We start from the raw sequence: 21,866 nt of genomic DNA on the forward strand, positions 1-21,866 counted from the left end.
GTGGTTAGGGCAGCGGACTCATGGTTGGAGGATCGCGATTTTGATTCCCAGACCGGGTGTTGTGTGTGTTTATTGAGTGAAAACACCTAAAGCTCCACAAGGCTCTGGTAGGGGGTGGTGGCGACCCCTGTTGTACTCTTTCGCTCCAACTTTCTCTCACTCTTTCTTCCTGTTTCTTGTCCCTGACTTCCTACGCAACCGCTGAGCCTGGATGCGCATCCATCCATCCGTTCGTCGATGCTCTCGGTGTCGGGGGTTGACCTGCTTTCTCTTCTGCGGGTCTTACGAATAGCAAAGGACCACGTTTCGGACTTCTCCCACTACAGAGGCGCGATCTTGCGAGCTCTGGGACGAAGACCGCTTCACTCAACAAACAAACAAACAAACAGCAACAATAACAGTAGTGATGATAATAACAATATCAATGACAACAACATCAACAATCACCATGACAACTTCAGCTACAATGACAATAACAACAATATTAGTGATTTCAAATTTTGCCTTAAGGTCAGCAATATCAGGTGAGAGCGTAAGTCAATTACACTGACCCCCAGTATTCGACTGGTACTTATTTTACTGATGCTGAAAGGATGAAGGGCAAAGATGACCCCAGTAGAATTTGAACTCAAACCATCAAGACAAACAAAATACCGTAAAGTATTTTGCCTGGTATACTAGGCGAAGGTAAAGAATACGCACACCTGGTGGTTAGGGTTAGGGTTTAGGGTTAGTGTTAGGATTTAGGGTTAGGGCTTAGGTTAAGGTTTAGGGTTGGGGCTTAGAGTTAGGGTTAGGTTTAGGGTTTAGGGTTAAGGTTAAAGGTTAGGGTTTAGGGCTAAGGTTAAAGGTTAGGGTTTAGGGTTAGGGGTTAGGTTAAGGTTTAGGGTTGGGGCTTAGAGTTAGCGTTAGATTTAGGGTTTAGGGTTAAGGTTAAAGGTTAGGGTTTAGGGTTAAGGTTAAAGGTTAGGATTTAGGGTTAGGGCTTAGGTTAAGGTTTAGGGTTGGGGCTTAGATTTAGGGTTTAGGGTTAAGGTTAAAGGTTAGGATTTAGGGTTAGGGCTTAGGTTAAGGTTTAGGGTTGGGGCTTAGATTTAGGGTTTAGGGTTAAGGTTAAAGGTTAGGGTTTAGGGCAAAGGTTAAAGGTTAGGATTTAGGGTTAGGGCTTAGGTTAAGGTTGGGGCTTAGATTTAGGATTTAGGTTAAAGGTTAGGGTTTAGGGCTTAAAGTTAGGGGTTTGGGTTAGGGTTACACTGAAAACAGGTGGCGTGCATATTCTTTATTGGCTGAAATACCACAAGGTATTTTTCCTGGACTGTTGACAGTTCTGCAAGTTTGCTGTGTTGATGACAACCAAAATAATCCTTTCTAGAATAGGCACAAGACCTGAAATTTAGGTGGGAAGGGACTAGTCGGTTACATCGACCCCAGTGCTCCACAGGTTTGTTTTCTCGACCCTGAAGGGATGATAGGCAAGGCCAACCTTGGTGAAACTCAGAACATGCTGACAGATGAAATACCAACCACAAAGCATTTTGCCCGGTCAGCTAACAGTTCAGCCAGTTTAATGTCTAGATGACAACTAATAATTATTACATGGTGGTGGTGAGCTGGCAAAAACGATAGCACGCCGGGCGAAATGCTTAACAGTATTTTGTCTGCCGTACTAGCTACGGCGGTACATTTTCTAAAATTGGAACGATACAGAGAAGATTAGCATGGCCCCTGCGTAAGAATGACACGCAAATTAGTGAAGCGTTCCATATTTAAAAAAAAAAAGGCGGCGAGCTGGCAGAAACGTTAGCACGCCGGACGAAATGTGTAGCCGTATTTCGTCTGCCGCTACGTTCTGAGTTCAAATTCCGCCGAGGTCGACTTTGCCTTTCATCCTTTCGGGGTCGATAAATTAAATACCAGTTACGCACTGGGATCAATGTAATCGACTTAATCTCCTTGTCTGTCCTCTCTGTGTTTAGCCCCTTGTGGGTAGTAAAGAAATAGGTATTTTGTCTGCCGTTACGTTGTGAGTTCAAATTCCGCCAAGGTCGACTTTGCCTGTCATCCTTTCGGAGTCGATAAATTAAGTACCAGTTACGCACTGAGGTCAATGTAATCGACTTAATACCTATGTCTGTCCCCTCTGTGTTTAGCCCCTTGTGGGTAATAAAGAAATAGGTATTTTGTCTGCTGTTACGTTGTGAGTTCAAATTCTGCCGAGGTCGACTTTGCCTGTCATCTTTTCGGGGTCGATAAATTAAGTACCAGTTACGCACTGGAGTCGATGTAATCGACTTAATACCTATGTCTGTCCTTGTTTGTCCCTTCTATGTTTAGCCCCTTGTGGGTAATAAAAAAAAAAAAAAGTTATGTAATAAGCACCATTCAAGCGTGAGTCAATGCCAGTGCCACCTGACTGGCTCCCCATACTGGTGACATGTAAAAAGCACCATCCAAATGTGGTTGATGCCAGTGCTGCTTGACTGGTCCCCATGCCAGTAGCATGTAAAAAGCTACCCACTACACTCTCAGAATGGTTGGCGTTAGGAAGGGCATCCTGCTGTAGAAACCTTGCCAGATCAGATTGGAGCCTAGTGCAGCCTACTGGCTTGACAGTCCTCAGTCAAACCGTCCAACCTATGCCGGCATGGAAAATGGACATTAACCCTTTAGCATTTAGATTACTCTGTCAAATGTAAAGCCTGTTTAATCACATTGTTTTAAATTAATTGTACAGCATCTTGTAACTCTGAGATTTTGATGAGGACCCTGTTTACTTTTAGAATGACTTTGTAGGGTAGGTGTGAGAGGTCAGAGCTGGCTGGTTTGAGCATAAAACAGGAAGACAATTTTGGCCTGGTATGGCTGGTTTAAACACTAAAAAACGATGATGATGATAAACTCACCTCTGTGCTTGAGATTTTTTCTTCTGTAAAGATTTTGTCTTGAAAGCTGAGTCTTTGGAATGTCCTGGAATAATTAACCGATGGTAAAGAAAATAAGGATGAGTGGGTGAGAGACAGAAACAAACTGGGAAGAAACAACACCATTGGCATGACCCTTTTATCTTTTACTTGTTTCAGTCATTAGGCTGTGGCCATGCTGAAGCACCACCTTGAAAAATGTTTAGTATATTGAATTGACCCCAGACCCTTCTTATTTTAAAGCCTGGTATTTACTCTATCAGACTCTTTTTTGCCAAAACGCTAAGTTACAGTGATGTAAACATACCAACACCAGTTGTCAAGGAGTGGAAGAGAACAAACAAACACACACACACACACATATATATATATATATATATATATAATATATATATATATATATATATATATATATATCACCGTGACCGACCAGGCTATCAGATGTTGCTACACATCGCTGGTCACAACGCGATCGCATTGTTTTGGCCTTCAAACGACGCCACCCCGCTGGCTAGGCGAGCAGGCCAACAGAAGAAAGAGTGAGAGAAAGTTGTGGCGAAAGAGTACAGCAGGGATCGCCACCACCCCCTGCCGGAGCCTCGTGGAGCTTTAGGTGTTTTCGCTCAATAAACACTCACAACGCCCGTCTGGGAATTGAAACCGCAATCCTACGACCATGAGTCCGCTGCCCTAACCACTGGGCCATTGCGCCTCCACACACATATATATATATATATATATATATTATATATATATATATATATATATATATATATCACCGTGACCGACCAGGCTATCAGATGTTGCTACACATCGCTGGTCACAACGCGATCGCATTGTTTTGGCCTTCAAACGACGCCACCCCGCTGGCTAGGCGAGCAGGCCAACAGAAGAAAGAGTGAGAGAAAGTTGTGGCGAAAGAGTACAGCAGGGATCGCCACCACCCCCTGCCGGAGCCTCGTGGAGCTTTAGGTGTTTTCGCTCAATAAACACTCACAACGCCCGGTCTGGGAATTGAAACCGCAATCCTACGACCATGAGTCCGCTGCCCTAACCACTGGGCCATTGCGCCTCCACACACACATATATATATATATATATATATATATATATATATATATATATATACATATGACAGGCTTCTTTCAATTTCTAAGAAATCCACTCACAAGGCTTTGGTCAGCTGAGGTTATAGCAGAAGACACTTGCCCAAGATGCCACGCAGTGGGACTGAACCCAGAACCATGTGGTTGGCAAGCAAGCTTCATAATCTTAACACACAGCTATGCCTGCACACACACACACACACACACACACATATATATATATATATATATATATAAGACATGCTTCTTTCAGTTTCCGTCTATCAAATCCATTCACAAGGCTTTGGTCAGCCGGAGGGTATAGTAGAAGAAATTTGACCAAGATGCCACACAGTGGGACTGAACCCAGAACCATGTGGTTGGGAAGCAACCTTCTGTCTTACCCACACAGTCACACCTGTGCCTTATTTTCAAAGATCGGTAAGCCTAGATATGCTTTTGTAGAAAAATAGAAAGAGACATTAAAAGCAACACTAATGACATCATCATCATCATTGTCATTAGTGTCCATTTTCCATGTTGGCAGGGATAAGATGGTTTGATTGGAACTGGTCAGCTGAACCGCTATGCCAGGCTCCAGTCTATTTCGCTTGGCTTCTATAACTGGATGCCCTTCCTAATGCCAATCACTTTACAGAGTATGTTGGGTACCTTCTATGTATCGCTGGCATGGGTGCGTTTCATGTGTCAACATCTCTGGCCACGACTACAATTCCACAAAGTTTGATATGTCTTCTCAAGCACAGCAAATCACCAGAAGTCTTGGTCACTTTTGAAACACACAACATCCAAAGATCATATCTTACCACCTCGTTCCATGTCTTCCTTTTCCACAAGTTCCTTCCACAGTTAGAGATTGGCATTTCTTTATGCACTTGCCCTCATCCATACCAGTGCAGCCATCCTTCTTGCACAGTATATCTGATGCCTCTTATGCCCAATTTTTCTCTCAAGATGCTTACTCTGTCGTACACACACACGCTGACATTGCACATCCAGCAAAGCATACTGGCTTCATTTCTTCCAAGCCTTTGCATCTCATCAGTAGCCACAGTCCATATTTCACTAAGAAACAAAATAAATTATGCTCTACCTGTATTATCTTCCAGATCTTTCTTGATTCTGCTGGGGATTATGTGCAAAAGTCTTCCCTACAAAGAAAAACAAAAAATAAAAATAAATAAAAAAGGCAGGCAAATGCATGTTTGTTCCTTCTCGAGCCATGCCTGGCTCATAAGGGCCGGTTTCCCGATTTCCTTGGCATGTAGGTTCCCCACCTGGACAGGACGCCGGTCCATCGCAGGTGAGCTGCAAGATGCAGGAGGAAAGAGTGAGAGAAAGTTGTGGCGAAAGAGTCAGAAGTTCGCCATTACCTTCTGCCGGAGCCGCGTGGAGCTTAGGTGTTTTCGCTCATAAACACACACATCGCCCAGTCTGAGATTTGAACCCGCGATCCCTTGACTGCGAGTCCGCTGCACTAACCACTAGGCCATGTGCCTCCAGGTAAATGCATGGTATGTAACCACACATCTATTGCAACTTCAACTATTAAAGATCAGACACACTCCATATTGCTTTCTGTCTGCAATTAATTTAAATAAGGTGCAGGCATGGCTGTGTGATAAGAAGCTACAGAGTTCCCCTCTGAGGCACAAATCCAGTCAAGGTTGTTTATGGAAGATCAGCAGCTGCCATGCATACCAGCCTCCTCTTTCTACACCACTGATGTGACCTAAGGGAAAGGCGGATACATCTTGGCACCAGTGATGTTGCAACTCATTTCTACAGCTGAGTAAATTGGAGCAAATTGGAGTAAATTGGAGCAAATTGGAGCAACGTGAAATAAAGTGCCTTGAAATAAAGAACACAACACACAGTCTGGTCTGGGAATCGAAATCACTACCTCATGATTGCAAGCCCCATGCTCTAACCACTGAGCGATGTAGTGGACAACGAAAAACCTGGCTGATCTGGAGCCCAACCTAGGCCCCCATATCTACGGTGTTCACCGCTGGAATAAGGAGTGATTGGAGATCACACGGTTGTTAGCCTCAAATCGCCAGGCCTGGTCAGCGTTTGTGAGAGATGCAGCATTGAGGATGAATGAAGCAAGCTCAACCCACCCCGGGTGAATGCTGTCAAGTCAAGTCAAGTAACCACTGAGCCATGGGCCTTCACAGATAATACTTAAGGGATCTATAAAAAAAATTGGAAACCACACGCCATTCCCCCTCCCTCTCCAATCCATGCCACGCCATTTCATAAGCTCCCTGCTTACCTGAAACGATGTACCATCCATCTCAGTCAATGCCCTCACTGCATTTTCAGGTATCATGTAAGTGATGAATGCAAAGCCTTTCATTTTATTGGTCGCGGTGTCCAGAGGGATATAAACTTCAACCAACGCACCTGGAAAATTAATAAGAGTATGGACAGGTGAGAAAAAGATACAAACATATACATAGGCATGGCTGTGTGGTTCAGAAGCTTGCTTTACAACCATGTGATCTAGGGTTCAGTTTCACTGCACAGCACCTTAGGCAGTAATTTCTACTATACTCCTGGGCTTACCAATGCCTTATGAGTGAATCTGGTAGACAGACACAGAGTAAAAGCCCATAATATATATATATATATATATACACACATATACACATACATACGTGTGTGTGTGTGTATATATACATATATATATATATATATATATATATATATATATATATATATAAACAAACACACACATTCATACGTGTGCATGTATGTGTAACTGTCAAACGATGAGAATGAGTGCTCAACACTGAACTGGTGGATAAAATTGTTAAGATATTAAGATATTTTTCTTAACATGAAACCAATGGTAACCATAATACACAAATAAAGATACACACACACACACATATATGTATGTATATATATATATACACATATACATAGTCTCGGAGTGGTTGGTGTTAGGAAGGGCAGCCAGCTGTAGAAACTTTGCCAGATCAGATTGGTGCCTGGTGCAGCCTTCTGGCTCACCAATCCTAAGTCAAACCGTCCAACCCATGCCAGCATGGAACACGGATGTTAAACAACAATGATAATGACGATGATACAGTATTCTGTGTATAAGGAATCCCCTAATTTTAGGGGCTTAAAATTTGGAAAGAGGTTTTGTAAGGGATTATAATACAACCCATGTCTAAGAAACTCCCATGATTTTTTAACCTAATTTTTGACGAAAAAGGGTTCCTTATACACATTAAAATATGATATATAAGAGTGTTGTAGTTCATTTGAAGCATTGTAGTAGAAAAAGAAAAGGAGAATGCAGAAAGTTTCACAAAAACCTTTACATTTCCGGTGCAAAGGCTCAACCTCAGAAGGAAGCTGTCCAAGAAATGTCTAATTATACTGATTTTACTTAAACTGCTTGGCATTTGGTTTAGCAGTAGTAGCAGCAACTCTCCAATTGTTGGTTGTTGTGATGCATTTTCACTTGGTGGCAGTGGAAGATGGTGTTGGTGATGTATGTTGTGATGTTGGTTATAGTTACAGTTACATTTTCATAGGAACCATTGTCCCACTCCAATCAACTGTTAATTTTTGGGGTTGAAGTGGTGGATTAATATAGCTTCTTGATACAAAGGTTTCCAGTGTTCCTCTCTGAGACAATATATATAAAAATTGTAGTGCAATATATGGATTCATAGAATCATGTGACTATCCCAGAAAGCGCCCTATTTGTACCATGCCCTGCATTCTGTTAGAGGTGGCCAGCAAACCATTAAGGAGCCACTATTAACAATAAAATTAAGAAGCAAAGTTCAAAAATAAACATACCATATTTGCTGAAATGCTTTTCTAAATCTTCTTCTGTACAGGTGTAAGGTAAGTTCCGAACAAACAGCCTTCCAGACTGAAAATAGAAATACATACATACATATTATAGGTGCAACCACGGCAGTGTGGTAAGAAGCTTGTTTTCCAACCACTTGGTTCTGAGTTCAGTTCCACTGTATGATACCTCAGGCAAGTATCATCTACTATAGCCTCAGGCTAACCAAAGCCTTGTGAGTGGATTTGGTAGACGGAAACTGGAAGAAGCTCATCATAAATATTTGTGCGTGTGTCTTTGTTTGTCCTCCACTATCACTGCTTGACAACCAGTATTTGTCTTCCTCTTCACCACCACCGCCGCCACCACCACCAGGTCGTGGTCTCAAAGCGACGAAAATATTTTGACAAACTGAATTTAAATGTAGAAGTGAATCTAACGGATTTTGTGTGTTTCTTAAGTGGGTTATAAACACCTTCCACGCTGCAATTATATATATATATATATATATATTATCATCATCATCGTTTAATGTCCGCTTTCCATGCTAGCATGGGTTGGACGATTTGACTGAGGTCTGGCGAACCAGACTCCAATCCGATCTGGCAGAGTTTCTACAGCTGGATGCCCTTCCTAACGCCAACCACTCCGAGAGCGTAGTGGGTTCTTTTACGTGCCACCGGCACGAGGGCCAGTTTGGTGGTACTGGCAACGGCCACACCCAAATGGTGCTTTCTACGTGCCACCTGCACAGGAGCCAGTCCAGTAGCACTGGCGACAACCTTGCTCAAATATTACACATGCCACCAGCACAAGTGCTAGTAAGGTGACGCAGGTAACGATCACGCTTGAATGGTGTGCTTAACGTGCCATCGGCATGAAGGCAAGCTTGTTGCTCTGGCAACGATCTCACTTGTATGGTACTCTTAGCGCTCCACTAGCAACGGATGCCAGTCACCGACAGACACAATCAATATTGAATTGTTGTACTTACTTCACTCAGTTCTTCCTCTTCCTCATCTTCAGGTACAATCTGTCAAGATAGATGTAATTCATCAGAGATGGTACATCAAACATGCAACAGATGATATATCAGACATAGATGAAGCATAAAGCTATGGCGCATCAGACATGGTACAACAAAATACCAGGCACATCAAACGTGACACATTATACATGTAACACAAAACATGGTTCCCCAGACATGGTTCACCAGACATGGTACATCAAACATGATTTATAATGCATGGCATATCAAACATGGTGCTTTAAGCATGACATGTAATTCATAACACATCACAAGAAATATTACACAGAAAATCAAATACACATTGACAATTAATACACAGTACATCAAACAAGATATACAATACGTAATACATTAAGCATGATATGTAATACATACACACCATAACATCTATAATAGAAGGTACATCAAACATGACACACACTAGATGGTCTACTGGCCACAACACATAATGAATAGTTTATCAAATGGAACATAATACATGGTTTATTAAATATATATATAGTAGTAGTAACAGAAAAGAGGAATTTCGGTTGTCCCCACGTGGTGACTTGTAATGTATATAAGAAATTAAAAAAGGAAAATACGCACACTTACATGGTCTTAATATAATTTTTTATATATCGACCAGTTTCGCTATCGCTATTCATGATATAATGTTTAATTTATATGAATATTTATTTTTTCTTAAGAAGAAATTTGGTCCATGTTGTGTGTGATGAAATTCCATGACACAAAAATGGGGCATTAAACATGACACAATAAATGTGAAGATGGATGAAATGCTAAGCATTTTGCCTGAAATGCTAACAACTCTGCCAGTTTGTCACCTTAATGATAATGACAAGAGCACTCAGAGAGTGCAAACCTCCATCAAGGCAACACCAATGTCCTCTCAATGATTAGCCAGAGATGATTTTTAAAATGAGAATATCTGAAATAAAACTGGACTGCTCTCACAAATGAAAATACTAAGAATGAACCCGACCATTCTCAAAAATTAAGTTAAAAAACTGGAAAAATAATCCAGAAACATTGTCCAGTACTGGAGCGATCCCCAAATCTAATCAATTTGAGCCAGACATGAAGCCAAAGTGTCATCCAAATCCATCCAGCAGTTCCTGAGATATCTATTTCTTTACTGCCCACAAGGGGCTAAACACAGAGAGGACAAACAAGGACAGACAAACGGATTAAGTAGATTACATCGACCCCAGTGCATAACTGGTACTTATTTAATCGACCCCGAAAGGATGAAAGGCAAAGTCGACCTCGGCGGAATTTGAACTCAGAACGTAAAGGCAGATGGAATACCAATTTTTTTACTACCCACAAGGGGCTAAACACAGAGAGGACAAACAAAGACAGACAAATGGATTAAGTCGATTATATCGACCCCAGTGCGTAACTGGTACTTATTTAATCGACCCCGAAAGGATGAAAGGTAAAGTTGACCTCAGCGGAATCTGAACTCAGAACGTAGCGGCAGACGAAATACTTATTTCTTTACTACCCACAAGGGGCTAAACACAGAGAGGACAAACAAGGACAGACAAACGGATTAAGTCGATTACATCGACCCCAGTGCATAACTGGTACTTATTTAATCGACCCTGAAAGGATGAAAGGCAAAGTCGACCTCGGCGGAATTTGAACTCAGAACGTAACGGCAGATGGAATACCTATTTCTTTACTACCCACAAGGGGCTAAACACAGAGAGGACAGACAAACGGATTAAGTTGATTATATCGACCCCAGTGCATAACTGGTACTTAATTTATCGACCCCGAAAGGATGAAAGGTAAAGTCGACCTCGGCGGAATTTGAACTCAGAACGTAACGGCAGACTAAATACCGCTAAGCATTTCGCCCGACGTGCTAACGATTCTGCCAGCTTGCGGCCTTCCTGAGATATCTTGTCCATGGACAAACAAAGAAACATAAGTGGAAACTATATCTCCGCCTTAGCGAAGGCAGAGGTAATAATAATTCTTTGTAGTGAAGGCATAAGGCCTTGAAATCTTGGAGGAGGGAACTAGTCGATTACAACGACCCCAGTGTTTTACTGGTACTAAATTCATTAACCCCGAATGGATGAAAGGTGAAGTCGACTTTGGAGGAATTTGAACTCAGAATATGTTCTGAGTTCAAATTCCTCCAAAGTCAACTTTGCCTTTTATCGACTAAGAAAGGAGAAAAACACTGACCAAGATACTAAGAACCAAAACTGGTGAGAAATTTTAAAACTTACTTTTAGTTCAGCAGCAGTCTTCTTGTATGAATGTCCACCACCACCATCGTCATCATCATCATCACCACCGGTTACAGTTTCCTTCAATGTGATCTTGGCACCATCTTGATGGGAAGTTGGCAACAAAAAAATTTTAGAGACAAGCTACCAAGATAGATTCTTCAAATATAATTATTGATTATATATATTGATTATAGGCGCAGGAGTGGCTGTGTGGTAAGTAGCTTGCTTACCAACCACATATATATACATACATATATATATATATAATATATATATACATACATATATATATATATATAATATATATATACATACATATATATATATAATATATATATACATACATATATATATATATATATATAGAGAGAGAGAGAGGTGGAGAAAAAGAGTGAGACAGGGAGAGAAAGAGAGAGAGGGGAAAGAGAATGGTATGAGATGATAATAAAAGCAAGATAACAGAATAGTGACTGGCAAAGTGAAGGGTTCAACTCACTGATAAACTTCCCTTGTTTCTCCATGGCCATTTTTACATCTTCAGGATTAAAGAATTCGGCAAACACAATACCTGAAAGAGACAGACACAGATTTTATTTCATTTGACCCCCTGCTTCCTTTAAAGTGCAAAGTTCACTGAGGTCGACTTTGCCTTTCATCCTTTCAGAGTCAATGAAATAAGTACCACACAACTAAACCCCCTCCCGCAAAATTTCAGGCCCCATACCTATAGTAGAAAGGATGATTATACAAAGTATAGAGGGAGACACTCTTTAGATTTCAGTGACTAATATTCAATTTTGCAACCAAAATACTCAATAACTTGCTTCTTGAAATTTATGGTTAACCTGGCTGAGTATTCCACAGAAACACTTAGAGAGGATTAGCATGACTCGGGGAGTGACAAAGCTGTGCTTTTTGAATTACAACTATAATCCACTCAAACAGTTTGGTTTCACTGACGAGATTTTATTGCTTTGGGGCTTACTGTAAAGGACACATTAAGATGCACAGTGGAACTGAACCTGGGAACTTGTGGTTGCAAAGCAAACTTCTTGATCACTTAGCCACTGTAACCAATGCTACTGCTGCTTCTTATTCTACAACACCACTACCACCACCACCACCTTCATCATCACCAACATTACCACCATCAACCTCACCCATGCCACCTTCCCGACCCTGAACAACACCACCAACATAAACTGGTTTATCCCAAATTGTTTACTCACCAAACTGTCTGTGATTGAGACCACGGGGTATGTGGACTTGTTTCACTTTGATGGGGTAGAAGAACTCCTTTATAGTGTCCTGAAATTTCAAAAAAAAAAATATATATATTCTTTAGCAGTACTCTGAGATTGACAAAATGTGTAAATGTCCCCTGCCCACCACCGAAAAAAAGACTAAAACAGGAGGATACATTTGCCAAACTATATCTGGTTCATCTCCTCATCTCCATGCGTTCTCTGCAGACATCTAGGAAAATAGTCTTTGCAGAATGTATATATAGGCGCAGGAGTGGCTGTGTGGTAAGTAGCTTGCTAACCAACCACATGGTTCCGGGTTCAGTCCCACTGCGTGGCATCTTGGGCAAGTGTCTTCTGCTATAGCCCTGGGCCGACCAATGCCTTGTGAGTGGATTTGGTAGACGGAAACTGAAAGAAGCCTGTCGTATATATGTATATATATATGTGTGTATGTGTTTGTGTCTGTGTTTGTCCCCCTAGCATTGCTTGACAACCGATGCTGGTGTGTTTACGTCCCCGTCACTTAGCGGTTCGGCAAAAGAGACCGATAGAATAAGTACTGTGCTTACAAAGAACAAGTCCCGGGGTCGATTTGATCGACTAAAGGCGGTTATCCAGCATGGCCGCAGTCAAATGACTTAAACAAGTAAAAGAGTAAAGAGTATTTGTGTATACACAGACTCATCTGATGATTCTGTGGAGAATCAACAACCAGCCCAGAAGAACCCTCAATTTGTTACAACACTGACCAGAAGAAACCAGGCTACCCAACATTGGAAAGGATCAGTGCAACCCACATGACCATTTGAGAAATCATCTAATGTGACAAAATTCATGATGCTACATGGAATGTCCAGTCACTCCTTTACTCTTTTGGCAGCCACTCTGCTGTCCCTGTGAAGAACCCCGCAAAAACAGCCCAATATCATTACAAAAAGACTAATGCATACTTACAGAGTGATATCGACCAGTGAGGCCCTTCAATCGAACGGAGTATCTTATTGGTTGAGTTTCAGGCTGTGGAATAATAAAAATAAAAAAAAGAAAACTCAAATGATTATGGGCGTTAAAATGTGTCGTGGGCCTTATGATCATAGATCTTTTGAATCAGGGCAAATAAGGGGCTAAACAACAACATTAGATAATAATAATAACAACATCACCTTAGGATCTTCGGTCATTTTATTCTCAAGGGGATCTCTTGGTGTCGTCTTTTCTACCGGATGGCCACCACTGGCTGGAATAATCACGAAAAAATAAAATACGATTCATATGATAAAATTATATTTTAATATAGTTTTAATTATTAAAACTTTTGTGATTAAAGTTCTAATGAGATATTAATTATGTGTGTTAATTAATTTTTAAAATAATCCTGATTTGGCAGGATTTAGTAAAATAATTTTTTCATTAAGCTAGTTTCTTCTTCTTCATCACCACCACCATCACGACTTATTCTTTGTAAGCCCAGTACTTATTCTATCGGTCTCTTTTGCTGAACCGCTAAGTGACGGGGACGTAAACACACCAGCATCGGTTGTCAAGCAATGCTAGGGGGACAAACATAGACACACAAACACATACACACACATATATATATACATACATACATATATACGACGGGCTTCTTTCAGTTTCCGTCTACCAAATCCACTCACAAGGCATTGGTCGGCCTGGGGCTATAGCAGAAGACACTTGCCCAGAACCATGTGGTTGGTTAGCAAGCTACTTACCACACAGCCAATCCTGCGCCTTATTTATGTATTATTTATATTAATATATATATTTATATATATATATATATAGAGAGAGAGAGAGAGATACACATACACACTACAAGCCTCTTCACTTTCTTTCAACCATGTCCACATACAATTCCTTTGTTAACCTGAGACGATAGTAGAAGAGAGATGCTCAAAGTGCCATGCCATGCCTGTGCTTATATAGAAGAAAAAAACTGGGAAAAGTGATTTGTTTCCAGACATGAAAGATGAAAGGAAGACATAGTAGAGGCTTACTATTTTTAGCCATGGTTTCGTATTCATCATCTGCAGATTCATTTCCGGAATCATCAAAGACAACCTCAGATGCTTCAGCTGTTCCTTTGTTCTTGTTCTGTGAATCGAACGACTTCTTAAGGAATTCTATTGTGTCGTTGCTCCACATATTCTTGGCCCCTTTTCCAGACAACTTGTGTGCTTCCAGGAATTCCAAAAACTCAGAATTCTCATAAAGCTGAATAAAAGAGAAAGAACAAAAATGGTAAATGACTAAATAATTAATGACAGACATAATCTCTTGTCTGGTTTACCAACATCATCATCATCACCATCATCACAAACATCAACACCACTATCATTATTTTGTTGTTGTTTCTACCTTCTCGAGCCATGCCTGGCTTATCAGGGCCAGTTTCCTGGTTTCTTGGCGTATAGGTTTCCCACCTGGACGGGACGCCGGTCCGTCGCAGGTGAGCTGCAAGATGCAGGAGGAAAGTGTGAGAGAAAGTTGTGGCGAAAGAGTCAGCAGAAGTTCACCGTTACCTTCTGCCAGAGCTGCGTGGAGCTTAGGTGTTTCCGCTCATAAACACACACATCGCCCGGTCTGAGATTCGAACCTGCGATCCCTCGACCGCGAGTCCACTGCTCTAACCACTAGGCCATGTGCCTCCACAATGTTCCTTCTTGAGCCATGCCAGGCTCATAAAGGCTGGTTTCCCGGTTTCTTGGCATATAGGTTCCCCACCTGGACGGTACGCCGGTCCGTCGCAAGTGAGCTGCAAGATGCAGGAGGAAAGAGTGAGAGAAAGTTGTGGCGAAAGAGTCATCAGAAGTTCACCATTACCTTCTGCTGGAGCCGCATGGAGCTTAGGTGTTTTCACTCATAAACACAAACATCGCCCGGTCTGAGATTCAAACCCGCGATCCCTCGACCGCGAGTCCACTGCTCTAACCACTAGGCCATGTGCTTCCACAATGTTCCTTCTTGAGCCATGCCAGGCTCATAAAGGTTGGTTTCCCGGTTTCTTGGCGTATAGGTTCCCCACCTGGACGGGACGCCAGTCCGTCACAGGTGAGCTGCAAGATGCAGGAGGAAAGAGTGAGAGAAAGTTGTGGCGAAAGAGTCAGCAGAAGTTCACCGTTACCTTCTGCCAGAGCCGCATGGAGCTTAGGTGTTTTCACTCATAAACACACATCACCCAGTCTGAGATTCGAACCCGCGATCCCTCGACTGCGAGTCCGCTGCTCTAACGACTAGGCCATGTGCCTCCACACTATCATTATTTTAGCAAGTTTAACTCATTAGCATTTAAGCCAGCCATATTCAGATAAAATATTCTATCTGTTTTATGGTCAAACTGGCTAGATCCAGCTTTTTATACCTACCCTAAAGTGTCACTCCAAAAATAAATAATCGCATCGTTGAAATCTCAAGGCTACAAGAGAATGCAGAATAAATTCAAAATAAGGTGAATAAATAAGCTTTACATTTGGCAGAGTAATCTGAATACTGAAGGGTAAAAAGTGATTTCTTTTTATTGTAAACCATTTACCATTTCTTTGGTACCCCACCCCACACTCTTCCCTCGATGCTGTAAGTATGTGCTTATTTTGCTTAATGGTTAAGCTGTGTTAAAAACAGAATAAGTAACAGAAGAGATGAATTCTTGTGTCAATATATGTCTAGCCAAAGTTTCAGTCATTGAAAAGGACCAAAAAACTTAAATGTATTGGCTGCACTATTGCTGCCCACTACTACTACTACTACTACTACTACCCCATTAGTCAAATAAAGGGTTGGGTTCAAAATTCCTATTTCTTTACTACCCACAAGGGGCTAAACATAGAGTGGACAAACAAGGACAGACATAGGTATTAAGTCGATTACATCGACCCCAGTGCATAACTGGTACTTAATTTTATCGACAGTGTATATACATTTATACATTCAGTATAGTATATGGATTGCTATTTTAATTTAGTATTGCCTCTACTGTGTATATCAGAAATAAACCATCATCGTTATCATCATTTAGCTTCTGCTTATCGAGCTGGTATGGGTTGGATGGCTTGACTGGAACACCAAGTTCCAGTATGATTTGGCATGGTTTCTATGGCTGGATCTCGTTTCCTAACACCAAGCTACTCCAAGAGTGTAATGTGTGCTCTTTACGTGCCACTGGCAAAGATGACTGTTATGTGGCACCAGCATCAGCTACGACTATGATTGCACTTGACTTGATGAGTCTTCTCAATCACGGCATTATCGCCAAAGGTCTCGGTCTTTTGCCATCACCTCTGTGAGGCCCAATATTCAAAGATCATGTTTCGCCACCTTGTCCTGGGTCTACCTCTACCACAGGTTTCCTCCACAGTTAGAGATTGGCACTTCTTTACACAGCTGTCTCCATCCATATGCATCATATGGCCATACCAGTGCAGTCATCTCTCTTGCACACCACATATCATCATTTAACGTCCGTTTTCCATGCTAGCACAGGTTGGATGGTTCGACCGGGGATCTGGGAAGCCAGGAGGCTGCACCAGGCTTCAGTCTGATCTGGCAGTGTATCTACGGCTGGATGCCCTTCCTAACGCCAACCACTCCGCGAGTGTAGAGGGTACTTTTTACCTTACTACCTCCTCCTCATCATCATCGTTTAACGTCCGTTTTCCGTGCTAGCACGGGTTGGACGGTTCAATCAGGGTCTGGGAAACCAGGAGGCTGCACCAGGCTCCAGTCTGATCTGGCAGTGCTTCTACAGGTGGATGCCCTTCCTAACGCCAACCACTCCGCGAGTGTAGAGGGTACTTTTTACGTGCCACCAGCATAAATACAAATGGCAATGACAAAAAAATAAAAATTCTACTCACATCACCAAGAAGTTCTTTCATTTTTTCATCTTTGTTCTTTTTGTGGGTCTGAGAAGAGAAAAAGAGAAATAAGTGTGAGAGATAGTGTAGAGAAAGACTAAGAGTGTGAGAGTAAAGAAAGATAGATAGATAGATAGGTAGAGAGATAGATAGATAGATAGATAGATAGATAGATAGATAGATAGATGGATAGATAGATAGAAAGACAGATAGAGATAGATAGAAAGACAGATAGAGATAGATAGGTAGAGAGATAGATAGAAAGACAGAGATAGATAGATAGATGGAGAGAGAGAGAGATAATTAGATAGAGAGATACGCACAGACACATGCAAACACAGATGTAAGTACCTTGTTTTTGCTGTCCATTTCATTTTTTTCAGGATCCAGTTTAGGTTTGCTCTTTTCCTTGTAAATATAACTGGAACTTTCTGCAGAGTACTTACTCCAGGATCTTGGCTTGTTTGCATCCCCTAGGTCGTAAGCAGGCTCTACCTGGAAAATGGAAGTTGTTACAGATATAAACATGCCCTTTTTCACTGTCGCAAACAGATCTTCATCTTTCAATACTCCACTGAGGGGAAAGTAACATGGTCATAGACACATTCTCCAGCCTCGCTGCATCAGCCACACACCCAGGCATCGCTACCCATAATGAAGAGGAGATGAAGATAAACAAATACAGGAGTCTGACTGACCACTGAGCACTCCACATACATATGCCCTTAATGTAGTTCTCAGGGAGATTCAACATGATACAGAATGTGACAAGACTGACCCCTTTGAAATACAGGTACAATATATATTTATATACATGTTTCACATATAAGCAATGTATATATATATATATCTTCATCATCACCACTGAACGTCTGCTTTCCATGATGGCTTGGGTTGGATGGTTTGACTCCAGTGCCAAAAATATACTGTCACCAAGACAGCTTAAATGTCTGAATGTATAACCAGCCATGCCCAATTACCAGCACTAATTTATCCAAATCAATGCCTCTGTAGCTCAACTACCTTTTGATATTTTCCCCTTACCTGTATCTTGGAGGTATCAACGAAAGTTTTATTGAAATATTTGATGGCTTCTGTACAATCTTCAGCCTTTTGGTATCCAATAAACGCAAACTTGCGGAAAATGCCATCTTTGGTGTATTTCAGGTTACAGTTGGTTATGTGACCTTTGACCCCGAATATTTCCTGTAAACGCTCCTGGGTCATCTGGAATAAACAGAAGTTAGGAATGATTTTTAAAAAAAGGTAAAGTTGACTGTGTGGTAAGAAGCTTGCTTCCCAACCAGATGGCTCCTGGTTCAGTCCCACTGCATGGGACCTTGCGCAAGAGTCTTCTACTATAGTCTTGAGCTGACCAAAGCCATGTGAGTAGATTCGGTAGACAGAAACGGAAAGAATCCTGTTGCATGTGTGTGTATATATATATATATATATATTAAAATTATAAGTATATGAAAGAATGGAGTTGAACGACTAGTTAACAAATATCCTTTATTCTCAACATATGTTTCGAAGGCTGCATATTCCTAATTCCGAAGGAATAAGGAGTACATTATGCAGATTTCTCATCAGGAAAATCAAGGAACTTATGTCGACATCAAAATGCGCAAAAGACTTTTAGCTGACCGCTCTCAAGGAGCCCATGGTGATAATGGTTCATTATTGCCATGGGCTCCTTGAGAGCGGTCAGCTAAAAGTTTCTTGTGCATTTTGATGTCGACATAAGTTCCTTGATTTTCCTGACGAGAAATCTGCATAATGTACTCCTTATTCCTTCGGAATTAGGAATATGCAGCCTTCGAAACATATGTCGAGAATAAAGGATATTTGTTAACTAGTCGTTCAACTCCATTCTTTCATATACTTATAATTTTAAAATAAACATACAAATTTCCGCACGAAGACACGTAGTCTATGCCCTAGGGACGTAGCTTCAACCGTGTTCTTTCTGATGTGAATTTGCTACCCAGGTATCGGTTATCTTTCGAATTATCCTTAATAAGATAATTCATTCAATTACTCAAATATATATATATATATATATATATAAATAGATATGTCGCCTAAACATCTTTCACCTGCGCTGTCTCCGGAAAATCCTCCGCATCAAATGGCAGAATCATGTCCCCAACAAAGATGTCCTCAGGCAAGCAGGAATACCAAGCATGTTTGCACTCCTCACACAAAGACGTATGAGATGGCTTAGGCATGTTAGCCGTATGAAAGATGGCAGAATTCCCAAGGACATACTCTACGGAGAGCTTGCTAGGGGTACTAGGTCTGTGGGAAGACCGTTCTTACGTTACAAGGATGTTTGCAAAAGGGACATGAAGGCCTGCAACATCAATATTAGCAATTGGGAAGCAGTTGCCAGCAACCGTGGAGATTGGCGATGTACCGTAAAAGAGGGAATACAAAGGAGTGACAGAGAGAGGAGAAATGGAAAGACAAGAAAAGACTTCAACAAGAAACTATGACATTACAACCAGCCAGGAAGTCTTCGCTACATTTGCAGTACCTGCCAGAGGGAGTGTTTGTCCAGGATAGGAGTACACAGCCACAGCAGGAAATGTATCAGGACATGAAATGTAAAATCCGGACTAGACTATTTTATGCGCAACTCCATTGTCTCCTGAGACAAAAAGGATGCCAACCAACCAACCAACCATATATGTATGTATATATATATATATATATATATATATATATATATATACCGGAGTAAACACATAAATGTGAAACAAGGTGGAAAAAAGCAAAAACTGTCCGATGAACAGCAACGGGAAACTCAGAGTAACAGGTTTTGTTGAATTTTCTGCTGCTTTAAATAAAGTATATATATATATATATATATATATATATATATATATGTTTATATAAATATATATATATATATAAATAAATATATAAATATATATATATATGCACACACACACTATATTTGAATAATAGACATGATGGTCAGATCGGGAACATCTTTGATCATAGGTCTACTAGAGGCTAATCAACAATGATAATGTACTCCAAGATACACTAAGTCTGAATAAAAGACGTGACTATCAAAGTTGGAAGAACTTTGATCATCAGAATAGACACAGGACTAAACAATAACAGTATAGTAGAGCAAGTGAATGATAGAGCATGAAATAAATTTGGGAATTATTTAGGTGCAGGAGTGGCTGTGTGGTAAGTAGCTTGCTTACCAACCACATGGTTCTGGGTTCAGTCCCACTGCGTGGCACCTTGGACAAGAGTCTTCTACTATAGCCTCGGGCCGACCAAAGCCTTGTGAGTGGATTTGGTAGACGGAAACTGAAAGAAGCCCATGGTATATATGCATATATATATATATATATACGCAGGTGTGGCTGTGTGGCAAGTAGCTTGCTTACCAACCACATGGTTCCGGGTTCAGTCCCACTGCGTGGCACCTTCGGCAAGTGTCTTCTACTATAGCCTCGGGACAACCAAAGCCTTGTAAGTGGATTTGGGAGACGGAAACTGAAAGAAGCCCGTCGTATATATGCCTATATATATATAATATATATACACGCAGGAGAGGCTGTGTGGTAAGTAGCTTGCTTACCAACCACATGCTTCCGGGTTCAGTCCCACTGCGTGGCACCTTGGGCAAGTGTCTTCTACTATAGCCTCGGGCCGACCAAAGCCTTGTGAGTGGATTTGGTAGACGGAAACTAAAAGAAGCCTGTCGTATATATGTATGTTTATGTGTTTGTGTTTGAACCCCCAACATTGCTTGATGCTGGTGTGTTTACGTCCCCGTAACTTAGCGATTCGGCAAAAGAGACCGATAGAATAAGTATTAGGCTTACAAAGAATAAGTCCTGGGGTCGATTTGCTCGACTAAAGGCGGTGCTCCAGCATGGCTGCAGTAAAATGACTGAAACAAGTAAAAGAGTATTATTAGTACTCGTGGACGAGTGTGTTTGACGTTCAGTTCTGTCGAGCAAACAAAAGACTATGTTACACACACACTTATGACGTCATAGACTTCTAACGAAAGTAGATGGGACACTAAATTGAAGGTATGCCCCCTTGGAAAAACAAAAATCAACACCGACTCTGACGGATTTTGAACCCCAAACCGTAAACACCAGTAATATCGAATTTTTTACTCAATAATTACTAGAAATATTACAGGGAACAAACCATTATACATTGTAGTCCTATATTTGAGTAAATTTAGAAATAACTTACATTTTTCGGGAGGTTTTTAACAATTAAACGGGACATGATGATAACGCACGTGTTAATTAATTAAAAGCCAGGGTCCATGTCAAAGCGGAAGTTTTTGTCTGATATCGGATGTTGTATGTAAAGTTAGGAATTGTAATAGGTTGACTGTAAAAACTGGATCTTGTTTAAATTTCGTCCGCAGGAATTCTGCTTAAGCACCCCTCAGAATTTATTGTTTGGAATTTTTGGAACGTTTTTGCGAATTTGTGTTCTTCACACGAGAATTCATAAAATTCTGAAAAAAAAATTAAATTTTGGTGTATGTAATTTAAGCAAAAAATTCTAACTGTCCATATTTTCATCTCTGATTAAAAAAAAAAAAAAACCAAAAAGACTAG

At 41.0% G+C, this 21,866-nt stretch overlaps 1 protein-coding gene and 1 non-coding gene across 2 annotated transcripts in view; one reads left to right on the forward strand and one right to left on the reverse strand.

The window, feature by feature from the left end:
• LOC115226096 (probable RNA-binding protein 19) overlaps positions 1–21,626 on the reverse strand; it is a 35,964-nt gene extending 14,338 nt beyond the window's left edge. The window contains exons 1-15 of the mRNA XM_036514884.1: positions 21,490–21,626; positions 18,295–18,477; positions 17,602–17,745; positions 17,251–17,298; positions 14,395–14,611; positions 13,540–13,613; positions 13,331–13,393; positions 12,359–12,437; positions 11,626–11,697; positions 11,127–11,230; positions 8,842–8,880; positions 7,853–7,928; positions 6,306–6,436; positions 5,121–5,178; positions 2,904–2,967 (exon numbers count right to left, since the gene is read on the reverse strand). Of these exons, the coding sequence (XP_036370777.1) occupies positions 2,904–2,967; positions 5,121–5,178; positions 6,306–6,436; positions 7,853–7,928; positions 8,842–8,880; positions 11,127–11,230; positions 11,626–11,697; positions 12,359–12,437; positions 13,331–13,393; positions 13,540–13,613; positions 14,395–14,611; positions 17,251–17,298; positions 17,602–17,745; positions 18,295–18,477; positions 21,490–21,525 (1,388 nt within the window). The 5' untranslated portion in view covers positions 21,526–21,626. The remainder of the gene's footprint in view (positions 1–2,903; positions 2,968–5,120; positions 5,179–6,305; positions 6,437–7,852; positions 7,929–8,841; positions 8,881–11,126; positions 11,231–11,625; positions 11,698–12,358; positions 12,438–13,330; positions 13,394–13,539; positions 13,614–14,394; positions 14,612–17,250; positions 17,299–17,601; positions 17,746–18,294; positions 18,478–21,489) is intronic.
• Positions 1,664–1,770, forward strand: LOC115226253. The gene has a single exon (XR_003883016.1). It is a non-coding gene; the product is annotated as a U6 spliceosomal RNA (small nuclear RNA).
• Positions 21,627–21,866: the final 240 nt, after the last annotated feature.

The sequence above is a fragment of the Octopus sinensis genome, linkage group LG29, assembly GCF_006345805.1.
Source record: "Octopus sinensis linkage group LG29, ASM634580v1, whole genome shotgun sequence".
Classification (NCBI taxonomy): Eukaryota; Metazoa; Mollusca; class Cephalopoda; order Octopoda; family Octopodidae; genus Octopus; species Octopus sinensis.